Source organism: Poecile atricapillus, chromosome 24 (genome assembly GCF_030490865.1).
Source record: "Poecile atricapillus isolate bPoeAtr1 chromosome 24, bPoeAtr1.hap1, whole genome shotgun sequence".
In the NCBI taxonomy this organism is placed as follows: Eukaryota; Metazoa; Chordata; class Aves; order Passeriformes; family Paridae; genus Poecile; species Poecile atricapillus.
In genome coordinates this window covers 1203371-1224663 of record NC_081272.1, presented here as the reverse complement: position 1 = coordinate 1224663, position 21293 = coordinate 1203371, and the positions used below count along the sequence as shown (strand labels likewise).

Here is a 21293-nt window from a genome sequence, read left to right as displayed (position 1 = left end):
TGGGGGTGACCCTGGGGACAGTGGGGGTGTCCCTGGGGACAGTGGGAGGTGACCCTGGGGACAGTGGACGTGACCCTGGGACAGTGGGAGGTGACCCTGCCATGGCTGAGGTGGCACTGGATGGGATTTAAGTTCCCTTCCAACCCAGTTCAGGAGATCCCAGTTCAGGAGATCCCATGCCTGGGGCACTTCCAGCTCTGTCACATTTTGGGGAAGACAGAGAGGGAAGGGTTTGGATTCCTCCAAAGTGCAGAGCAGGGTCTGGGGCACACCCCCACTCTGAGCATCCCTCTGGAAGTGAAAAGCCCTTCTTGTGGATGTGTGGATTTTTTCCATGGGATGGTGAGGAGGGAGGTGTTTTTTAAGGTGGGAATGCCGGGATACTCAGATATTCCTGTCTCCAATCACAACATCACAACCGTAAGCGGGGTTTTTTCCCCCTAAAGCAGGAAAAAAGGAACAGTTTTCCAAAGAGAAAATGTAGTTTTCACCATACACAGCACTGGTTTGGGGATGTCAGTTAAGGTTTTTAGCTTTATATATCTTGGTATTGTTCTTCCCACCGGTTGTAATTAACTAATTAAATAAACCAATTAATTGTCCCCGTGTCAGCACAGGGGGCTGGGCTGTGAGGCAGAAGGACATGGACTGAGCTCTCAGCTTCCATGGTGGCAATGGCAGCAAGCAGGGAGCAGGTCCCTGAGCAGCCCCTGAGAGCAGCACCGACCCCGCTCTGCCAGCAGGTCGATACCAATCTCTGGTTTCATGATGTCAGATTGCAGAATGGGCACCCCAGGGGGGTGCTGAAGGTGACACCGAGGAACCAGAGCGCTTCTCCCGCGGCACTGGGGGCCAGCCTGACCTTCAGAGATCATTTTCCCCGCTCCAGACCACCGCAGCATCCCTCAGGATGGATATCTTGATTGGCTCCTTGAGGAGCTCAGGCATTGACCTGGCTGTTTCTGGCTGTCCCAGAGGAAGCCCGAGGAGCCTGCGCAGCCTCCAGCCCGTCCTTGGGGTGTTAAATGACTCCAAGGGCCCAGGGCTGGGGCCATCTGAGTGGAGAGGGGATTGATCCAGCCTGACAGAACTCCAAGATTTCAAATGAGAAGTCATGGCTGAGGTTACACGTGGAGTGACCTCAAGGCTTGCTCTCCAAGAGGAATTTGTTCTTTCAGTGGAAAACTCCGCGGATCCCACTCCCAGTTTAATTACGGAGAGGTTCAGGTCAGACCGTGCACGTCCCTCCTGAGGCTTCCAGGGAACCAGAGACCCTGCAAAGGCTCTGCAGAGCCTCTTCCCATCGGGAGGCCGGTGCTGGAAAGGCTGGGAACCCACCAGGAGCTGGGAACCTCCACAGCCAGGTCCTCCTGGCAGCCCCAGGGCCACATCCTGAGCTGGCAGCACAAACCCTTCACGCCAAGAGTGAGCCCCAGTGCTACTGAGCCCTGACCCCAAACCAGGCACAAACCTCCAGGCTCAAGGAACCTGCAAATGCTGGGTCCAAACCCCTTCCCAGGGGGAAAACAGAAGGAGCCATCCACTCCCAGGTCTGTGGAGGAGACACCTCCAAGGGAGACGAGGGAAGCCAAGCTGCCCCCAGCGCTCTGGGTGGGTTCATCAGCTCCTTCCTGACAAGTGGGAATGGTGGAAAGAGGAGATTTGGCTTTCCTGGTCTTCCCTGAAAGCTGAGGGATAAGATTCCAGCTGGAGAAACCTCAGAGATGGTCCTGGAAGTGCTCTGAGGAGAGGCAGAGGGGGAAAGTGATGGGACTGGGGAAGCCAGAAGACTCTACAGAATGAAAAGTGTTGAAGATGTCAGAGAGAAAGGCAAGAGCTCCAAAGAGATAAAAAAATGAGGGGAAGAAGGAGCTAAAAGAGTGGCAGCAAGTGCAGCTTTTGTGAATTTCTGTATAATCTCACTCCTTGGTCGAGACAGCAAAGCATGGGATGGATCCAAAAGCTTTGAATCCAACTGCATCCCCCTGGAAGGATGGGCCTGGCCAGCAGCATTCAGTGTGAAACCAATAAAGAAGGGGGAAAATTAGTCAAGGAAGGCATTTTTATAGGGAGGAAAAGTAAAAGAAGAGAATGGGATAATGTCTTGAAAACGGCTGCACTTTGTGTAAAACATTCTCGAGAGATGGCCGGGAAAGGGAATCTGATCCATTTGGGAGCCTGAAGAAGGCACCAGGCACCCTGTGGTGAAATCTGCAGGAAAAGGTCCTGGCAGACACCTGGGAAAGGGCAGCAGGAAAAGGTCCTGGCAGACACCTGGGAAAGAGCAGCAGGAAAAGGTCCTGGCAGACACCTGGGAAAGGGCAGCAGGAAAAGGTCCTGGCAGACACCTGGGAAAGAGCAGCAGGAAAAGGTCCTGGCAGACACCTGGGAAAGAGCAGCAGGAAAAGGTCCTGGCAGACACCTGGGAAAGGGCAGCAGGAAAAGGTCCTGGCTGCTGGCCCTGACCACCCCGACATCAGAAACCTTGTGGGAATGAGGCACGGAGCACACGGAGCAGCTTGGGAGCACAACGGGTCCTGCTGGCCCTGGGCAGAGCCATGAATTTGGGAACTGAACACAGGATTCAGGCATGGAATTCACGGTTGTGACCTCCTGATGTGTCACTCATTGGCACAGAGTGGCAGCCAGAGGGACACAGTCAGAGCTACGGGAAATTTAAAACTGAGCTCAGCACCGGTTCAGGAGGGCACAGAGCAGATTGAAGGGAATAAAACCCATCCCAGTGGGTCCCACGGGTCCCACCTGCTGCAGGAGGGTGGCAGAGATTTCCTGAGCCCATCAAAGCTCTCATTCTGGCCACAGCCATGGCAGGATTGGCTCTTTGCATCCCCCACTCCCTGCCCAAACCCGAGCTGGGCGCACAGAGCTCACACCCGGGGCAGAGCTGCCTTCTCCTGAACAACCAGCAGCTTTCCTGTCCCAAAGCTCTGTTTTCCCTCTTGCTTTGCTAGCTGGACCATCTGCTAACGAGGTATTTTAAAATAAAAGCAAATTTCATCTGGTAACAGCAGAAAAACCACAAGCACAGCCTAATGAAAGCCTTTTGCTAACACACAGACACCAAGACCACCCAACAGCAAGGGCAGAGCTGATAAATCCTGCTGGAAATTGCTGGCACTGATTTGGCCCCCTCTGCAACACCCAGGAAGGATGATCTTTAACTGCAACCCACAGACACATTGCTTGTGAGCTATCTTTTAAAATTTTTTAAAAAATATACGGCAGCATTAGACCAGTTCTGAATTCCTGAGGTGCCCTCTGAATTACCTGGAGCCGAGGTTTAAGATACACATCAAATAAAGGCCTTGCATCCATTCTGTTTGGAGCTATTTCGGTTGGGTGGGATGGAAATCACATGAACAAAACTCTTCTTTTGTTCCCCACCCAAACCCCGGGCATCAGGAGAGACCTGCCCAGATCCTCCTCAGACTGGGAACATCATTTTCGGGAGAAGGCTCTGGGAAGATTCAGGAGATACAGAGCGCACCTCTGTCACTTCAGAGACAGCTGCCAGATGGGTTTGTGCTCTTCACTCAACCACCCACTCAGAAAAGAGATCCAGGTGACTGCTGACTTAAAGACAGCTCAAAAATAGGAAATTAATGCGCTCCAGATCTGGAGGGCCAAGTTTTTACAGTGGCTGTGGAGAATAAGCTGGAATCAGCTCCATCTGCTCACCTCCAGCGTCACCCTGCCATCATTGTCACAACTCTACACAAGTGTGAGACACAGGAAGAGAAATAAAACGAGACACTCACCCTCCTTCAAAGATCTTGATCCTCACCGGCTCCCCTCGCTTGGTCACAAGAGCCTCTTCTTCTGATTTTCCCCTTTTCTCCTCTTCCTTCTCAGCTCTAGTTATACCTTTTCGACCTTCATTAGAAAGGAGCGAAGGCAAATGAACCTATCTCCCCAAAAGAGCAAAACAATCCATGATTACAGACAGAATCACTGGCAGGCAGACACAGAGCAAGCAGCCCCAGCAGAGCCCGCAGCGTCCCCAGCGCTGCTCCCCACACCACGGGCTGGAATTGGGGCACCCTCCTAACAAACGGGGCCTCACTTCTGCATTTGGGGCCCTGAGGGTTGTGTTGTATTTCCTGTGACCCCTGACAGGTTTTTTAATTGCTTCCCTCCAGGTTATCCAGCTCCTGCCAGCTGGAGAAGTGAAGGATGAAGAGAAGCGTGGTGGCTGGGGAGACTCTGAGCGTGTGGGGTCTCTGTTCCCAAACCTGTCCCTGGGTATTCCTCTCTCTGAAATACACGTCTGAAAGGTCTGGAGAGGAGGCATCTGCACAGTTCCTACACTGAACCTCCGGGTTTCCCCCACATTCACACAGATTTGGATTTCAGCCTGACATAAATCTCTCGCCAGGCAGCGCTCCCGGGTGATTTCCTTTCACTGCAACCCCGCTGCCAAGGGCGCAGCGCAGAGAAAGCCACAAAACCCACGGGAGAAAAGAATCCTCAACCTCCCCACATGTTCCCAGGGTCAAATCTGTTTTTTCACTGTTAAATTGCCACTCGTTGAGGGGGTTTTGTGTCTAAACCCTGTCTGGCCCCAGGTTTAAGTCATGCCCTGACACCTCACCTACATGATGAATGTTGTTTATTAGAGCATGGACCTAAACATCAAAGCTGCCTCTGTGGGTCTGGGTGGGATGAGGGAGAGCTCCCCGCACCTGGAGTGAAATGTTGGGATGTCCTAAATCCTGGGACAAACCCAGGGAGAGCTCCCCGCACCTGGAGTGAAATGTTGGGATGTCCTAAACCCTGAGACAAACCCAGGGAGAGCTCTCCAAACCTGGAGTGAAATGTTGGGATGTCCTAAATCCTGGGACAAACCCAGGGAGAGCTCTCCACACCTGGAATGAAATGTTGGGATGTCCTAAATCCTGAGACAAACCCAGGGAGAGCTCTCCACACCTGGAGTGAAATGTTAGGATGTTACCCCCCTAAATCCTACCAAGACAAATGCAGGAGAGCTCTTCAACCTGGAGTGAAATGGTGGGATGTTTCCCCCTAAATCCTACCAGGACAAACCCAGGAGTCTCCAGAGAAAAGAAAGCAGATTCCTTCCCCCAGGTAACTTCTCCCACAGTAACTCTGACATTCAACCAAATCCACATCCTCACATTTTCTGTAACTGATGGAAACAGGCTGCAGGCACCTGAGAGCATTTTCTCCAGGGCTTTTGGCCTGAAGGCAGCCCCAGAAGCCCAGCTGGTCACCCTTGGCTCTGGCTGGCAGGAGTGGCGGCTCCCCAGGTGATTCACCTGCCCCACCTCAGCCTGGTCTGGAGGGGGATGAATCACCCCAGTGGAGCCTCTTTGTCTCCCCTGGTTTTGGGGGAAGCCACAGAGTGAGCAGCTCCAAGAGGATCCAGTGGGAAATAACCCAGCTCCCCCAGCTGCCACAGGATGCTCAGCAGGAGGAGGGATGGACTCAAAAGTCGCTTGGCAAAACCGGGGTCAAGCATTTCAAATTTTCCCAGGAATTCCAGGAGCTCAGCTCAGAGCACTCAGTGCACCCAGGGCTGCTCTCTGTCCTCGGGGTTGGATCAGCCCCACATCCACACCATCCACACACCCATCCTAGGAGCCTCCTGGGAGTGGTCCCTGTGTCCCTAAAAGTTCCAGGAATCTCATGACAAAAGGCTCAGGGGTAGAACAGTGCCAGGAATAATCTGAGCCATTTAACAGCAGGAATGGTCTTGAGCTGGAGGCTCTGGGCATGGAGATGACAGGGAGGAAATCAGCGGCAGGAGATGCTCAGAACCCTCAAAAATTAAACTTTCAGGGTTGTGACTTCACCTCCTGATAGGAGCTACAGGCTAAGAACACTGCTAGGGACAAGCTTCCCAGGTTTGCTGAGGAATACAAAACAATTGACTTGCTGGATGCAGCACGAGGTTTATTTATTGCAACTTTCGAAAGCACAAAAACATTGACAGATGAAAGGCACCAGAGAGCCAAAATCATACAGTCACTACTATCCCCTTTTACAATCTTTGAATTTACAGAGTGTGCAAGCCCCAGTACAGTCACCAGCCATCCCTACATGCACGCTGGAGCCCGCAGCCACTCCAGAATTCCAGAATTATCTGCTCAGCAAATCCCACTGGAAATTTAAACCCCAAGCCAAGGACGGAGACAGCACGTACAGAACTACTGCTTGCTGCATGCACAACTGTACAAAACACCAGAGCTTCTTCACATCTCCTGGGAGCTCCACTGACAACCTGCAGTTACATAAAGGAGGGGGTGTTGGAGGGAAGGAGCCAGAGCGGAGTTAGCTGAGGGTTGGATCCCCAACCCTGGAGCGATGCTACCGCACGTCCTGGCAGCCGCTGCTTCCCCGGCCGTGCGTGTTTTAAACCCTGCACTCCCACTGAAATGGGATTTCACTCCCACTGAAATGGGAAAATGGGTTCTGTGCTCGGCAAGAATTCAGTTTATCTCCACTGCGGCTCTCTCGGGGGAGGAGGGCTGGGTTTAGGATCCACCCAGGTGAGCTGGGCAGGGCAGACTCTTCCTTTTGCAAGTTGTGCCATGGGAACCTGAACCTGCACCACTGCCTGGAGGGGTTTGCTGAGGGCTTTGGGGGGAAATGCATGCAGTGAAATGTGGATTTGGATGAGTGAGGGCTGAACCATTGATGTTTAACCTGTGCCTTCAGGGTGGGAGGGTCTGGTACCTCTTGGACACCCCCTGGGTGTGGGTTTTAGCACCATGGCAAAGAGCAGAGCTCAGAGCAGCACAGGCACTTCCTTTAGGGATTCAAATCGAGGATGCCACGGCACCGCTCCGATAAAACCCCTTGGAAAAATAGTGCATAAATCTCAGCGTGGTTATTGCGCTGCTCAGGTAATTATCTGCCCCTGTGTCCCTAGAAATCTGCCTCTTGGATTTCTGCAGGAGAGGGATGGAAATGCTGAATAGAAATAAAGATTTATTGAATCAAAGCGACTCTACTGCGTATTTTAAGACATATTTATAAGCAGCAGCTGCAGCAGCGATTATGATAAATTTAATATTCAGAGTTCATTTCATGACACAGAAATAAAATGAATAATCCATCAATATAAATTGACTTGAGATGAATATCAAATTGCAAAATCTTTAGAGTGATTCTGTTTGCTAATCTACATGAACACGATCTGGATTAAAGGGATCTGTTTGGTTCAGCATTAAGCAGGAAGGGTAAAGTCTGGCTTTAAAATGAGATACATAAAATTAGGCAGCTCACAGGAGGGTCTTAAAGACTTCTGTGCCTGTGTGGGCAATGCCTTGGGGGAGCTCTGACCCTGGGAAGCCAGTGAAGTCTTAACTCTAAAACCAGGCATAAAATATCCTTAAATACCTGGAAGAGCAGGTGGACAGCTCTGGACCAAACGGACCAAACCACAGGGGTGTTTAACAAAACCCACTGAGGCACTTTTATAAATGCCACTGACAGCCTTTGTGCTTCTTCAGGGGCCTAAATACACTTGCAAATCTCCTTTTAATATTTTTTAAATACTTTTAAGCATGCCTCTCTATGTTCATTAATGTGAGATGAGCAGATGCACAACCAGACAGAATCCCATTTCCCCAAGGTAATCCTTTTTTTTTTTTTTTTTTTCATTTCTAACATGCAAAATGTAGGGAATTATAACAGCATTTAAACCAAAAAAAAAAAAAAAAAATTAAAAAAAAATTAAAAATTGTAAAGCTGTTTGAAATATCAAGACAAATGCAAATGAAGTATAATCCTTTGTGCTGGAGCAGTTGTGGTTCGTGGGGTGGTGATTCCTACTTCTTGGGTTAGAAAGCAAGTAGGAACTTGGGAACAGAAACCTGGCCTCGGAGCAGGCTCTCCTGCCTCCTGGCTTGGGGTTTCAGCGGGGTTTGGGTTCTTCACTCTAAGAGCTTCACCGAGAACAGGCGCCTCCCAAAGCGCCAGCGGGACGAGTAAACCCCAACCAACCTCAGCACAGCCACGCCCCGGCACTCAGCCCCCTCCACCCACGCATCCAAATGGATCAGGAGAAAGAGATAGGATTGCATTACCTCGGTCATTTTGGGCTTCCTGGAGCTGGCCGGGACCAGCCTGCCTGCCTCAGGCCGCGGAGCGGTGGCCATGGTGTAGGTCTCCTTGCTCACCTTCTGCTTGGACCTCAGCAGGGCCAGGGCTGCCTTGGTGGACACCCCGGGCAGGTTGGGGTTGTAGAGGCTGATGCACCAGCTGGCGTACACCGAGGAGCGGCCGTCGGCTTGCTGGGTGTGATTTGGCTTGATGTAGTTTAAATAGCACCAACTGACATTAGTGGTTGTGTGGAGACTGGGGAACTGCAGGACCTTCTTGGTGTCTGGGCCTTCCCGGGCCTTCCCCGCGCCGGCGGCGCCCTCGGGCACGGGGGCAGCGCTGGCAGGGGTTGGTGGAGGCTGCTCCACCGGTTCTTTGGAGTCTTCCTTCTTCACGGGCTGCAGAGGCTCCTGGCTGAGGAACTGTTTGCCAGCTGGCTGCTCGTACTCCTGCAGTGCCTCAAAGCTCGGGGAACCCGACCGGGACGCTGCCTGCTGGGAACTGCTCGGGGTTTCCTTTGGCTCCGACTGCTCCACGGACACGCCGGGTGGTGTCTCAGCCTCGACCCTGTCTTGGCTTTCTGCAAGGAAGTGAGATTTATCCTGCTTTTTCCCTTCCTCTATTGCACCGGGTGGCTTCACCACTTCCAGCTTCTCTTCTGCTTCAGACACTTCCTCCTCCTTCACTCTCTTCTGCTGCTGGGTCTCCATGGTCAGCTCCAAACTGCCAGCTGGGGACAGCATCCTTTTGCTCCCCCCAACTGTGGAGGGGCCCCCCTCCAGGCCGAGGACGCTGTCTGAGGGGCAGGTGAGGGGCATGTAGCCCTTTCTTTCCGGTAAGGGCAGGGGCACTCGCAGGTACGGGCTCTGGAAAAGACTTCTCTGCTCCTCTGTGATCATCTGGGCCAGGTCAAAACCCAGCCCGTGGACATCAGCGCTGCACACCAGGGCGCCCTTGGGCTGGTGGTCATCGAATTTGGGGAGGACGATGGTGGAGGAGCTGCACTGGGACTGCGTGACCAGGATCTGGGAGAGCGTGGTGTACATGGCGCTGCCGTAGGAGGGCATGTTGGTCTGGATGCGAACCGGGACCACCAGCGACACCATGGGCTCCGTCCGGGTGGGGACAACGAGCTGGGTGACGGTGACAGACAGCGCGGGACTCGCCGCGCAGGTCAGAGGGTGCAACCTGCTGTCCGAGTCGTAATCCGTGCACGGGGACAGGCTGGAGCTCCCTGCTGCCGAGAACAAACCGGATTTGATCTGTGGCAAATGTCCACCGGCATCACCTGGCAAGTGGAGGGCAAACTGAGACTGGAGAGGCAGGAAAAAGGCTGAGGGGATCGGGGAGGAGCCGGGGTAGTGCACGGGCAGGAATGAAGGGTGCCTGAAGGACACCTCGGCGGGGTGAGACATCAAGGGAGGAGCGAGGTGGAGCGGGCCCGGGTGGATGAGCGTTTGTGGGAGGGGCAGCGGCGGGGTCTGGAATATGGAGGGAGGGATCTGAGGCATGGAGAACTGGGCAGAGAGGATGTCAGACATGGTGTGCGCGGCGAAGAGCTCTGCAGACTGCCCTGGCTGCGGCAGGAGGTGCTGGTAGGGGAATATGGAAACCTGGGGGGCCATGAAGTGCTTCTCGTGCAGCGCCAGCTGTGGCACGGGGTGGTGGAACACCTGCAGAGCCTCTGTGTATGGCGGGCTGTAGGATGGCTCGGGGCTGTCCTTTGGCTGGCTCTTGTCGCTCGGGTAGGTGCCGTGAGAGGGCAAAGGGGAGGACGAGGTCGGCTGATGGGGCAAACTCGTGGCTGGAGGTTTACTTGAAGAAGGAGCTGGATCCTCCGTGTCCGGCCAGCCCGGCGGGGCCGGGTCCGGCTCGTGCTCGGGGTGCCTGGTGAGGGACGCCTGCCGCACCAGGAAGCATTTCCTCCTCTCCTGGGGGGCCGAGGAGGTGGAGGGGCCGGGGGTGGAGGCAGGAGTGGACGACAAGCTCCCGTAGTCGAAGGATTTGCTGCGAGTCTCTGACATCTGGGAAGGGTGGGACACGTTGGGCGTCTGCTCGGAAGCAGATCTCCGCATTTCCCTGGAATGGTGATGGTGGCTGGGGACCATCAGCATATGGGAGCCGACTCCAGGAGGTTTTGGTTGGGATTCGGAGGGCTGGCTACTTGACTCTGGCTTGGTGTGGTCATCCCGGTCAAAGGAGATGGAGTGGCTGGAGCCGTGGGACAGGCTGCTCTCCTGACTGGGGCTCCGGGTGAGGGAGACGGACTCAAAGCTGGACTCCCCAGAGGACTGGGCCATTTCTGCCAGCCGAAGCCGCTTCTTCTTGGGTGGGAGCTTTTCCGCGGGGAGCTGGGAAAGAGTCTGGCTCCTCTGCGGCCACTGGAATTCCTCGGTTTTCTCTGGCTCCTTCGGAGGAGGTTCTGGCTCTGTTTCTGGTCTGTCCGGCTCTTCTGTGACCAGGATCTCGGGGACCTGGATGTTGGGCTGGCGGACCAGCCTGGGCTGCAGGGAGTGAGGGGGGCGGCTGTGCTGGGGCGTGGACTGAGACGGGAACTGGGACAAGGGCTTGTCCTCTTCCAAGCTGCTGGGCTGCTCGATGGAGTCCGACTTCTCAAAGGAGCTCGTGTGCTGGATGACAGAGATCTCCTTGGAGGTTGTCCTCCTCTCCTTGCCCTCCGCGCTCGAAGCCGGTTTGGTGTTCCTGGAATGGAAGCTGGCGCTGGCCTCAGAAGGTGCGGATTTTCCCGAGTCTGCTGGTGACTTCATGGATTCACGGGTCAGGTTTAGAGCCACGTCAGACGAGGCCGGGTTTGCAAACTGAGCGCCCGGGCCGGTGCTGGAGGAGGGGGTGTCAGACACTTCGAAAGCTGGAGGTTCCTCATCATCCCCGAGGCTCTTCTCCTTCCTCCTCTTCCGCAGCGGGGTGAGCTCCAAGGTGCTGCCCAGCTTGTAGTGCATCATCTGGGGCCACACGTCGGGATCCGCCGCGCTCTTCTCCGGCTCCGCCGAGGTGTGGGATGTGGCAGAGCGGGGCTTGGAGAGCTGCAGTTCTGAGCAGTAGTACTTCTTGTGGGCCTCGTAGTTGTCCCTTTTCTTGTAGCGAGCGCCGCACACGTTACACTCGTACATGAACCCTTTCGCCTTCGGGCCCTTGCGGAACTTTTTGGTTAGATCGCTTTCCTTGGTTTCAGGCTCCTCGGGAGGTTTGGGAACAGTTTCTTTGCTGGCAGAGCCGACCTCCTCCGAGACATATTCCACTCCCAGGGGTAGCTCGATAGCTGGTTGGCGCTTTAGCATTCGAGGGTGGGAGGAAAACGCTTGGCTGCGGCTTAAGACTTCCGGCTCCATGATGTGATCATCGAATGAGTAGCTACCTCTAAAGGTGTGTGGGGAGCTTATAGTGCATGCAGCAGAAGGCATTGAGTGGCTTCTTAGGAGAGGCACTGTCTCTGTGGCACTGTGGGATTGCTGAAGTGACAACAATGATTGTTCGGGCTTCATTTTTTCACCGTGGGACGCCAACACTTTCGCTGCATCCAGCTGGCTGCTGGAACCAGACTTGATATCGAACTGAAACGGTTCTCTGTACGCACCAGACTTCGGGGATTCGATGCTGCTACGCCTTGATAGAGAGCTTCTTCTGGGCTTCACGCTGTCGATTTCGCTGGTGTCCACAACGGCTTCGTTAATGGTGATTAGCTTAGTGATGTGTTCGATCACCTGCGTTCTAGGCACAGACAGCGGGACCATGCTGGGCTTCTCATCACCGGACAGGTGTGGGAACCCCGGGGTTGTGTTTGCAGCCAGCGCCGCCGTCCTTTGCCCGATCCTCCCACACTTCCCGAAGATGATCTCGGCGTAAGATTTGGCGTTGGTGTTGGGAGGGCTGATCTGCTGCTCGGCGCTCTCGGATCTGGAGAAGTACCCGGACTCCGTGCTGCCTTTGCTGCCGGGGCTCAGGAAGGCCTGCTCGTCGATCACCTTCTTGCGCTCGCTCAGGCGCAGCGCCAGCTTCTGCTTGATGGTGTGGGTGTCCTCGGACTTATGGCTCAGGGCGTGCTCCGACGACGGCTCCACGAACTGGGAGCTGTCCTCGAGGGACTGGGACATGCTGGAATGGGACAATGAGCAGCGGTCGTGGCTGGAGCCTTGGCTCCCCGCGCTCAGCAGGCTGCTGGAGAGCAGGGTGTGCTTCTGCCTGGGCGACAGCTCCACGGCGTGGCCCGACATCGCTGCCGTCTCCTCCTCCGAGTCCGTGCTTTCCCCTTCCGTCGGCTCCTCAAAGTCCTCCCCGCCGATCCGCTCCATCTCCAGGCTCGACGGATACATCTCTGCTCCGATCCCTGAGGCCAGCCCAGCTTTTATCCGGTGAGCGTGAGACTTCCTGTGTTTGTACAAATTGCTCTTCGTCTTGAAGGAGAAGCCGCATGGAATGCAAGGGTAGGGCCTCTCCCCCGTGTGGGACCTGATGTGTTTCTGGAGCACGCTGGGCTTCGCGCAGGGCCTGCTGCAGTACTGGCAGATGTACTTGCCCGGCTTCTGAGGCTTCTTCTCCTTCTTGTGCACCTCCTCAGCTTGCTTCAGGGACACCTGGGCGGGGCGGGGGATGAAGACCTTCTGCACGGCCGGCATGTCCTCTGCGGGAATGATGGGCGAGTGGGACGGGAGGAGCTGGCCGTGGTGGGCGTGCAGCCCGGGGGACGGGAAGGAGCCGGAGGGCCCTGGCCTGACTGGATCAACTAGCTGCCATGTGGGACCTTCCAGGACGTGCTCCGGCTTCCCCGGGGACATGAATGCTGGTGCCAGTGCGTGCTGCTGAAGCTGCGGGACGTGGGCAGGGTGGTCGAAGGAGGAGGGCTTGGGTTGTTTCTGGTGGCCGGGCTTCTCCTGAGGCTCTTCCCGAGGAACGGACAAGGAGCCGGGAAAGTGCTGCTGCGAGATGATATCTCGGAGAGGGGTTCCTTGGGAAGGAGCAGAGCTGCCCTGGTACGTAGTTGGGGATGAAATACTGCCTTGGAAAGCCTCTCCTTTGGGAAGCCTCTTTCTTGGACTTTCCTCAGCCTTTTTTGTGCTCTTCTGGCTTTGTTCAGGATCCATGACCTTAAAAGGGTCTTTGAATGCTATTTCGGGAAGGTTTTGGCAGGCTTCATTTATGAATAATAAAGGTCTCCTCTGTAGATTCCCTGTTTTGCCTGCATTTGCTACGAAGCTGGAGCCGCCAGGAGATGGTTGTTGATTTAAGATTTTACTAAAGTGTCACTAGTTGCTATTTGATTCAAAAAAAAAAACGTTTCAAGGTCAATAAAGTTCACATTGGTAACACATGACAAACTACTTCAAAGAGAGAAAACTTTCCAAAACTTTCAGTCCAAATATTTTCCTTGTGAACTTGGTTAAGGCTTTAAACCTTGCCATTTTATTTCAGTTGACAGTGGCAAGCCTTCAAAGTCAAGATGCAACCCACAATGTGTCTCTTGTTTGTTATGCAAACCTTTGAAAACTTGAGACTTTGGTGCTCATCTCGGAAAGATCCTTTTTTTTTTTCTTCTTTTTTCCTTTCTCTCTCTCTCTCCTGTGCAAGGAAAATAACACTGAACGGTGGATGTCCCCCTGGTGTCTTCCTTCTGTTCCACTTTGGAGTTCAAAAGCCTTGGAAAAGTATTTCCCACATTTCTGTAATTACATCCAAAAGAAAAACAGACAAGAAAAATGACTTTAGCTTTTGTGTGTAAGTAATTAACCGCTGCTCCTTCTGGGGGGGGGGGGTTCAACTGTAAATATTTTGCACACAAATAATTCAGAACAACGCACTGAATGTCTGCCATTCAAAAGACATTACTTTTAATGGCAACCTAAACATAAATTGTGCTCAGGCAAACCTCAGGGACTCGGTTTAGTGCTCACAAAACCTGGCTCTGAGGCAGCAACCAAAGACAGGAACTTGAAGCAGAGAAAGTTTGGAAAAATGAATTAAAACTCTTTCAAACTCCAGTTCCTCCTAATCTCCTGCAAACATTTAGGGGTTTAAAGTTTTTATAATTGTGTTTCCCTTCTGAAGTGACTGACTCCAAGGCTCTGCCTCATGCCTCTTACATCCCTGACAAATAACAAGGCATCTTCTCCGGATAAAAGCTGCTCTTGAGCTGTGCTAATCCAAAGGCAGGTAAAGAGGAGCTTTCATTGAAGTGTTGCCTCTTTAATTTCCTCCCTTTTGTCACCAAACAAAGGTGCAAATCCAATTTCTGTGGCAGGCGCGTGCGCTGCTTCTAAAGGGAAACCCCCCTGAAATGAGCGTGTGTGGGACCTCTGAAACCCCAATAACCACCCCAGCCAGCAAACACAGCTCGTGATGGGACACTCCGGGAGGGAACAGCGCTGGAATTGCACCCTGACAGCGCTGGAATCAGCCTGTGTCTCCAAGAGATGGAGAGGAGGATGGGTGGGATGCTCCGAAGGAAAAGAAGGGTGGTGCTTTTTAAATGAAGCGGATTGATAGGTGTGATTTATAATGACTAATTAATTCTTGTCCTTTCTGCAGGTACTGCCTGCCCGGAGGTGCAGCACCTTGCTAGGACAGGATTAATTGGAGGAAATTGCTCCAAGTCCTGCGTTCCCCGGGGATGGGGCTGAAGTGCAAGTCCAGCAGAGCAGGGAGGAGCAGGGGACTGAGATTTGAGCTCAGTGATGGCTCCAGCTTCCTCCTGAAGGGTGAAGAGCCAGCAGGAGAAACCACAAAGTCCTCCAGGGATTCCTCACTTCTACAACCCTGTGGGCTCAGTGACAAAAAGGGACATGGAGTTTAAGGGGATTCAGCTAAATTTAGCAGAGTTGAATGATACTGGGTCGCCCTGGGACACATTGGGACCAGCCAGACGTGACAAGCTCTCTGAAAACTGCCCCCTCAGATGGCCAAATTTAGGGTGCAAATCCTTGGACACAGCTCTCTCACGGGGAGAGGCAGGGGCCCAGTGGGGACAATGGATCCCCCACGAGGGGCTCAGCTCAGGGACATTCCCCTGACTCGACAAATGGCTTTTCTTCCTCCCCGCTGTGACACCACACCTCAGGGAAATGACATTAAATCAGTCCTAGCCTTGAACTTCACCTTCCTTTTCCTCAAATCCAGGTCCTGCTCCCTTCCAGCACCAGCTTCAAACTTCCCAGGACCTGCAGAGCACCTGCTCTTGCCCTGACTTGCTGAGGAGGTCAGGATCACTGCTGTGAGAAGGATTTAATTACATTTTGAAACCCCTTTTCAGAGAGCCCTCGATGCTGACTAACCCTGGCTGTGGTCTGGGCTAGACTTTGAGCCCAGCATTTATTCAAGATCAAAGAAACTCGTGGAGCTGATTTATCACCTCGATTTCTGCACAGAGTGCTGGGGTTTGCCCCACTCGTGACACACAGGGATTTTTAACTTGGGAGAATTGGATTTAAGCAGGGACAGAGAACATTAACTGGGTAGAAGTGGATTTAAGCAGGGATTTTTTTCACCAAGAGCAGAGTGAGCTGCCACAAGCTCAGATATTCCCATTTAAGAACTCCCAACTCAACCTGAACAACATTATAAAACTGAATTTTCTCCTATAGGCCACATATCAATTCCTAAGTGCTTAAAAATTAGGCTTGCAAAGAAAATCCTTGAGTTAATTCAGTATCACCCCAAATGCTCAGACCATCCTCATTCTCCTCTGATCAACACATGGGCCCCAGATGGTTTTGGTGTTTTAGGAATTCTGCACAAAAGTGAACAATTCGAGAAGAGGCCAACAAACAAACACACCTGGCTGCCTACAGCAGCGAGCAGGGCCCTGCTGGGCCAGCTCAGGCTACTCTGCACATCTTTATTCCCGGGAATGAGGCTCCTGAAATGCCAGTGGCAAAGGATAACTCTCCTGGCTGGATGCAGTTCATCCAGACTCAGACTTCTCCAAGGAAAATTTAACAGTGCAACAAAAAATGGGAGGAAAGAAATGAAGCCTGGGAGGGTTTCTGCACCAAGGAGCCAGAGGGAAGGAGGAAGAAAAGGGGAGATTCATCGGGATCTGCGGCTGCTCCCGAGGAACAGCTCTGATCTCAGCTCTGGGACAGGGACAGCACCCAGGGAATGGGGGTTATTCCTCTTCCTCACCCAGCCCTTCCTCTAAAGCTCATATTCAGTATGGAGTTCTGCATTTACACCAGCTTTAGTTTCAAGGAAATCATGGGTGAGCTCCACGCTCACCTTCCACAAACCTCTCAGCACATCCCAACACCTCTCCTGTGAGGAAGGCTGGGAGAGCTGGGGGTCTTCAGCCTGAATAAAAGGTTCTGGGAAGATTCTAGATCCCCCTCCAGGGCCTGCAGGGGCTCCAGGAGAGCTGGAGAGGGACTGGGGACAAGGCCTGGAGGGACAGGACACAGGGAATGGCTTGAGATTGGCAAAGGGGAGATTTGGGTGGGATCTTGGGCAGGAATTGTTCCCTGGGAGGGTGGGGAGGGGCTGGGCTGGAATTGCCAGAGCAGCTGTGGCTGTCCCTGGATCCCTGGCAGTGCCCAAGGCCAGGCTGGACATTGGGGCTGGAGCAGCCTGGGACAGTGGGGGTGACCCTGGGGACAGTGGGAGGTGACCCTGGGACAGTGGGAGGTGACCTTGGGACAGTGGGAGGTGACCCTGGGACAGTGGGAGGTGATCCTGGGGACAGTGGAAGGTGTCCCTGCCATGGCTGGGATGGGATGGGATTCAAGTTCCCTTCCCACCAAAACCATTCCAGAATTCTGGAATTTATGTGTTTGGATCCTCAGACTTGAGCAACATCTGCAGAGCTGCCATGGGTCACCGAGAGGAGAAGAAAACCTGGGGCCAAACTGGAGAGATTTGTGTTCAATTCCCACTCTGGTTACACATTTCCTGCGCGAAACTGGGTGAGTTCATCTCTCCTTGGCCTGAGCGAGTCCCCATTTCCAGCTGGGGACACTTCCCTGTTCCCCAGCTGTGCTCTGACTCAGCAGCTCTGGGGGCCCGGGATCCTCCGGGAAGGGAGAGACCCACAGGGATAAACAGGGATCCTCCTAACTGGAAACAGATGGGGAAACAGCCAGGAGACTTTCTCTGCTCATTAAAAAAATCCAGGATTAAAAGGCTGGGCTTATTCACTTTCATTTTTGTCCCACAGCAGTTTTCCCTCCCACCTTTCCAGGCAGAGAAGGTCCCTGAGGAAAACATGAACGAACCCAACTCTGCATTAATTGAAAGCAAAGGGTTAATCTAGGGAATTTCATCACTTCAAAGAGGTTTTCCAGAAAAGCATTTGAGTCACAACAGAGAAATTATTGCAAAATCTGCATATTTGAGAGCTAAATATTCCCAGAAATATCACCATCAAAACTAGGAGGGGGGGAAAGAAAAAAAAACAGCAAGGCCTGTGCAGACTGAGGAGCAGCACCAATCCATGGATCCACTCACATTAATCCATGGATTCATTCACATTAATCCATGGATCCACACACATTAATCCATGGATCCACTCACATTAATCCATGGATTCACACACATTAATCCATGGATCCACTCACATTAATCCATGGATTCACTCACCGATCCATGGATTCACTCACATTAATCCATGGATCCACACACATTAATCCATGGATTCACTCACCAATCAAGGGATTCACACACACTAATCCATGGATTCATTCACCAATCCATGGATTCACACACACCAATCCAAGGATTCACTCACCGATCCATGGATTCCCACACATTAATCCATGGATTCACTCCCCAATCCATGGATTCACTCACATTAATCCATGGATTCATTCACATTAATCCATGGATTCCCACACATTAATCCATGGATCCACACACATTAATCCATGGATCCACACACATTAATCCATGGATTCACTCATCGATCCATGGATTCACTCAAATTAATCCATGGATCCACACACATTAATCCATGGATCCACACACATTAATCCATGGATTCACTCATCGATCTATGGATCCACACACATTAATCCATGGATCCACACACATTAATCCATGGATCCAAACACATTAATCCATGGATTCACTCACCAATCCATGGATCCACACACATTAATCCATGGATTCACCCACCAGTCCATGAATTCACACTCACCAATCCATGGATTCACGCACACCAATCCAAGGATTCATGCACAACAATCCATGGATTCACTCACTGATCCACTGATTCCCACACATTAATCCATGGATTCATTCACATTAATCCATGGATTCACACACATTAATCCATGGATTCCCATACATTAATCCATGGATTCCCACACATTAATCCATGGATCCACACACATTAATCCATGGATTCACTCACATTAATCCATGGATTCACTCACCGATCCATGGATTCACTCACATTAATCCATGGATCCACACACATTAATCCATGGATTCATTCACATTAATCCATGGATTCACACACAATAATCCATGGATCCACCAATCCATGAATTCCCACACCAATCCCTTGAAGTTCCATGGGTTGCTGGCTCATTGTTTGGCTCAGCTCCTGCTTTCCTGACTGTTGGTTGCTGTGGGAGCTGGATCCAATCCCTAATGGGAAAAATGAGGAATTTTGGTGTATTTTACAAATACATTTTTGGCAGATTGCGAAGTGCCCGGCACTGCAAGGCTGCAGGAGGGCTGGGGCAGGAAGGCTCTGCCTCGATCCAGTGAGCAGGGCTGGTCCTGCCCACTCAGAACCTTCTTGGGCCATGATCCAGAGGAGTTTTCCCTAAGGATGCGCTGGCAGGACACAGCCAGGCCGGTGATGTCACCTGCAGGGCTTTGTAGGACTGAACAAAACCAAATGAGGGATTGGGAGGCGACGAAAACAATGAAAAGGAACCTTTTAACATGCAAATTCCAGCTCTGCTACTTGACAATTTTACTCTCACACAAACTGCTCTTTGTCTCGTTAAGGACAAAGCAGAAGCAATTAAGCAAAGTGCAATAAGACTTAAACAGAATGGAATTAAAACCGACTCTGAGATTATTGTACAGCCCCACTGAAGGGATCCTTCCAGCTGGTGCCACAAAAAGCTGCCAGTTTGATTTGGATGCAGAAGGCAGGGGCAGAAATGCTGCAGGAATTCCTTCCCACCCAAACCATTCCACGATTCTGTGATTCCAGATCCCGTGATCTCCCCAGCCACATCAGCATCTGGAATATTGAGATTTCCCTTGGAAGTCTGGAGGGGAATCCAGCCCTACCCACCAGGAGCAGCCACACCAGGGCTCCCAGGCTGGGAGGGGGGTGGAAATTTGGGATGGAAATCTGTGGACAGACCACTAAAGATGCCACAAAATCAACCCCAGCCTGCAATTCCCACCCTGCTGGGCAGGATTTTTTTTCCTTTCCCTGCTGCCCTGCAGGACCTCACAAGGCTCTCTCCATGAAGAGAATTCCAGCTTTGGAATTCCAGCTTTGTGCTAACCAAGTTCCTGGGTGCTCTAAAGGATAGAAGATACTGTAAAAATACAAATATATTTTAAATTCCCTCAATTAGGATGGTGCAAAAGTATTTTTGCTTGGGATTTTTTTTTTTTTTTTTTGATTGGGAGTTCCTGCACCTGTGTGCAGCCCTTGAAAAATCAAAACAAGTCCGATTTTTCACTTTCTGGACACAGCAACAACACACAGTGTTGTTTTGTGCCAGCCTGTATCTTATTTAATTCAATATACAGAGGAGATGCTGAAAGATTTCTGTTTAAATGAAAAAAACAATTGGAATCTCAGTGGAAATTCAACAAGGAAACTTCCCCATCTGATTCAGGACCAAAGGCAATGGGGGTTTTCTCTATCCTCAATGAAAAGAAAGGCAGAAATAGAAATAAATAATCTTTCTACTCCCCACAGGCAAACCCAGAGCTTCTGATCCTTTCTCAAGCTGGAAATCTCCCTTTCCCTGAGCCTCATGGGGAGCATATCCTGAAATTCATTTACATTTTGTCACCCAACAGAAACAGTGACAAACCCAGAAATGGGAATTAAAGACAGCGAGTCCCTGCGTGTCCCCAGTGCCACCCCCAGCCCCATAAACTGCTGGGTTCCCACTCCGTGGCAGGGCAGCTGTGGGGAGAGCTGGGTTAATTAACACAGCTTTTCTCCAGGTAAATATTTTCCCAGGCAAGGTGGAGCTGCTGGGAAGGGATTCACCAGGGAACGCAGAGCCAGCTGCACGAGGTGGAGTTTTTCCCTTTAGCAAAAGCCTCGTTTCCAAAGGACTGTGTGGATATTTATATATATCTGTATTTTCATCCTGCGGTGTCTGTGCACACACACACACACACCTCCATGTGCAATTCTGATTAAAAATTCCAAACCAAATCCCAGTTCTAGACAGATCCCAATTTCAGACAGCTGGGGAGGGTGTGAAGACCTGACCCCCCCAGGAAGATCCTGATGCTCCCCACACCAGATCCAGGGGGGAAAAAAACATTTTGGATCTCTGAAGCACACACAGAGAGCACAAATAACTCTAAATCAAGATATGCATTTGTTTAACAGGAAAGGGAGAGAAAGCATGACTGAGTTTGGAGGGAATGTCGGGAGCTTTGCAGGGAGAGTCAAGTCTGGGCAGTGTTTGCTCCCCTGTCATCACAGGCTCACAGAACGGCCTTGTCTGCTCCTACAAAAATACACCTTGTGCCAGGGAAACAGGCAGGGCCTAACGAGCACCAGAACGTGTTTTGGGTCATTTCCAGGTGATTGGCCTCTTCTTAACAGATCCTTCTTGTAGATGAAGGCAAATATTTATGCAGGGACCCCATTGGCTGCGTGTCCCTCTCTCCTGGTTTTCCCCTCATAAACCTGTTCCTCAGGAATCCACAGCAGCAGCACTGGCTGGGGGCACGGGACAAAACCCAGAGCGGGATTTTCCACATCCTCAGAGCCCCAGACAGGGTCTCCTCCACACCAGAGAATCTCCACTCTCTCAATCCCACTGCATCCCTCAGAAATTCCCCATTCCTGACTCCTACACTGGGATGCAGCCTGGCCAAATATTTCTCCCAGCATCTTCTGCTTCCAGTGGATTGGAGTGGATCTTTGGGACACCTGAGGTGGATTTGGATGGGGAAGAGCTCTGCACTTTGGTGGGACAAATCTGCTGAGCCTCCAGCAAAGCTGAAGGACAAAGAACAAACAATCATTAATTCAATAATCC

The 21293-nt window shown here is 52.0% G+C and overlaps 1 protein-coding gene across 1 annotated transcript in view; it reads right to left on the bottom strand.

The window, feature by feature from the left end:
• The window catches only part of HIVEP3 (HIVEP zinc finger 3), a 185708-nt gene that overhangs the window by 38991 nt on the left and 125424 nt on the right, over positions 1-21293 (bottom strand). Inside the window, exons 6-7 of the mRNA XM_058856761.1 lie at positions 8073-13763; positions 3780-3925 (exon numbers count right to left, since the gene is read on the bottom strand). Of these exons, the coding sequence (XP_058712744.1) occupies positions 3780-3925; positions 8073-13187 (5261 nt within the window). The 5' untranslated portion in view covers positions 13188-13763. The remainder of the gene's footprint in view (positions 1-3779; positions 3926-8072; positions 13764-21293) is intronic.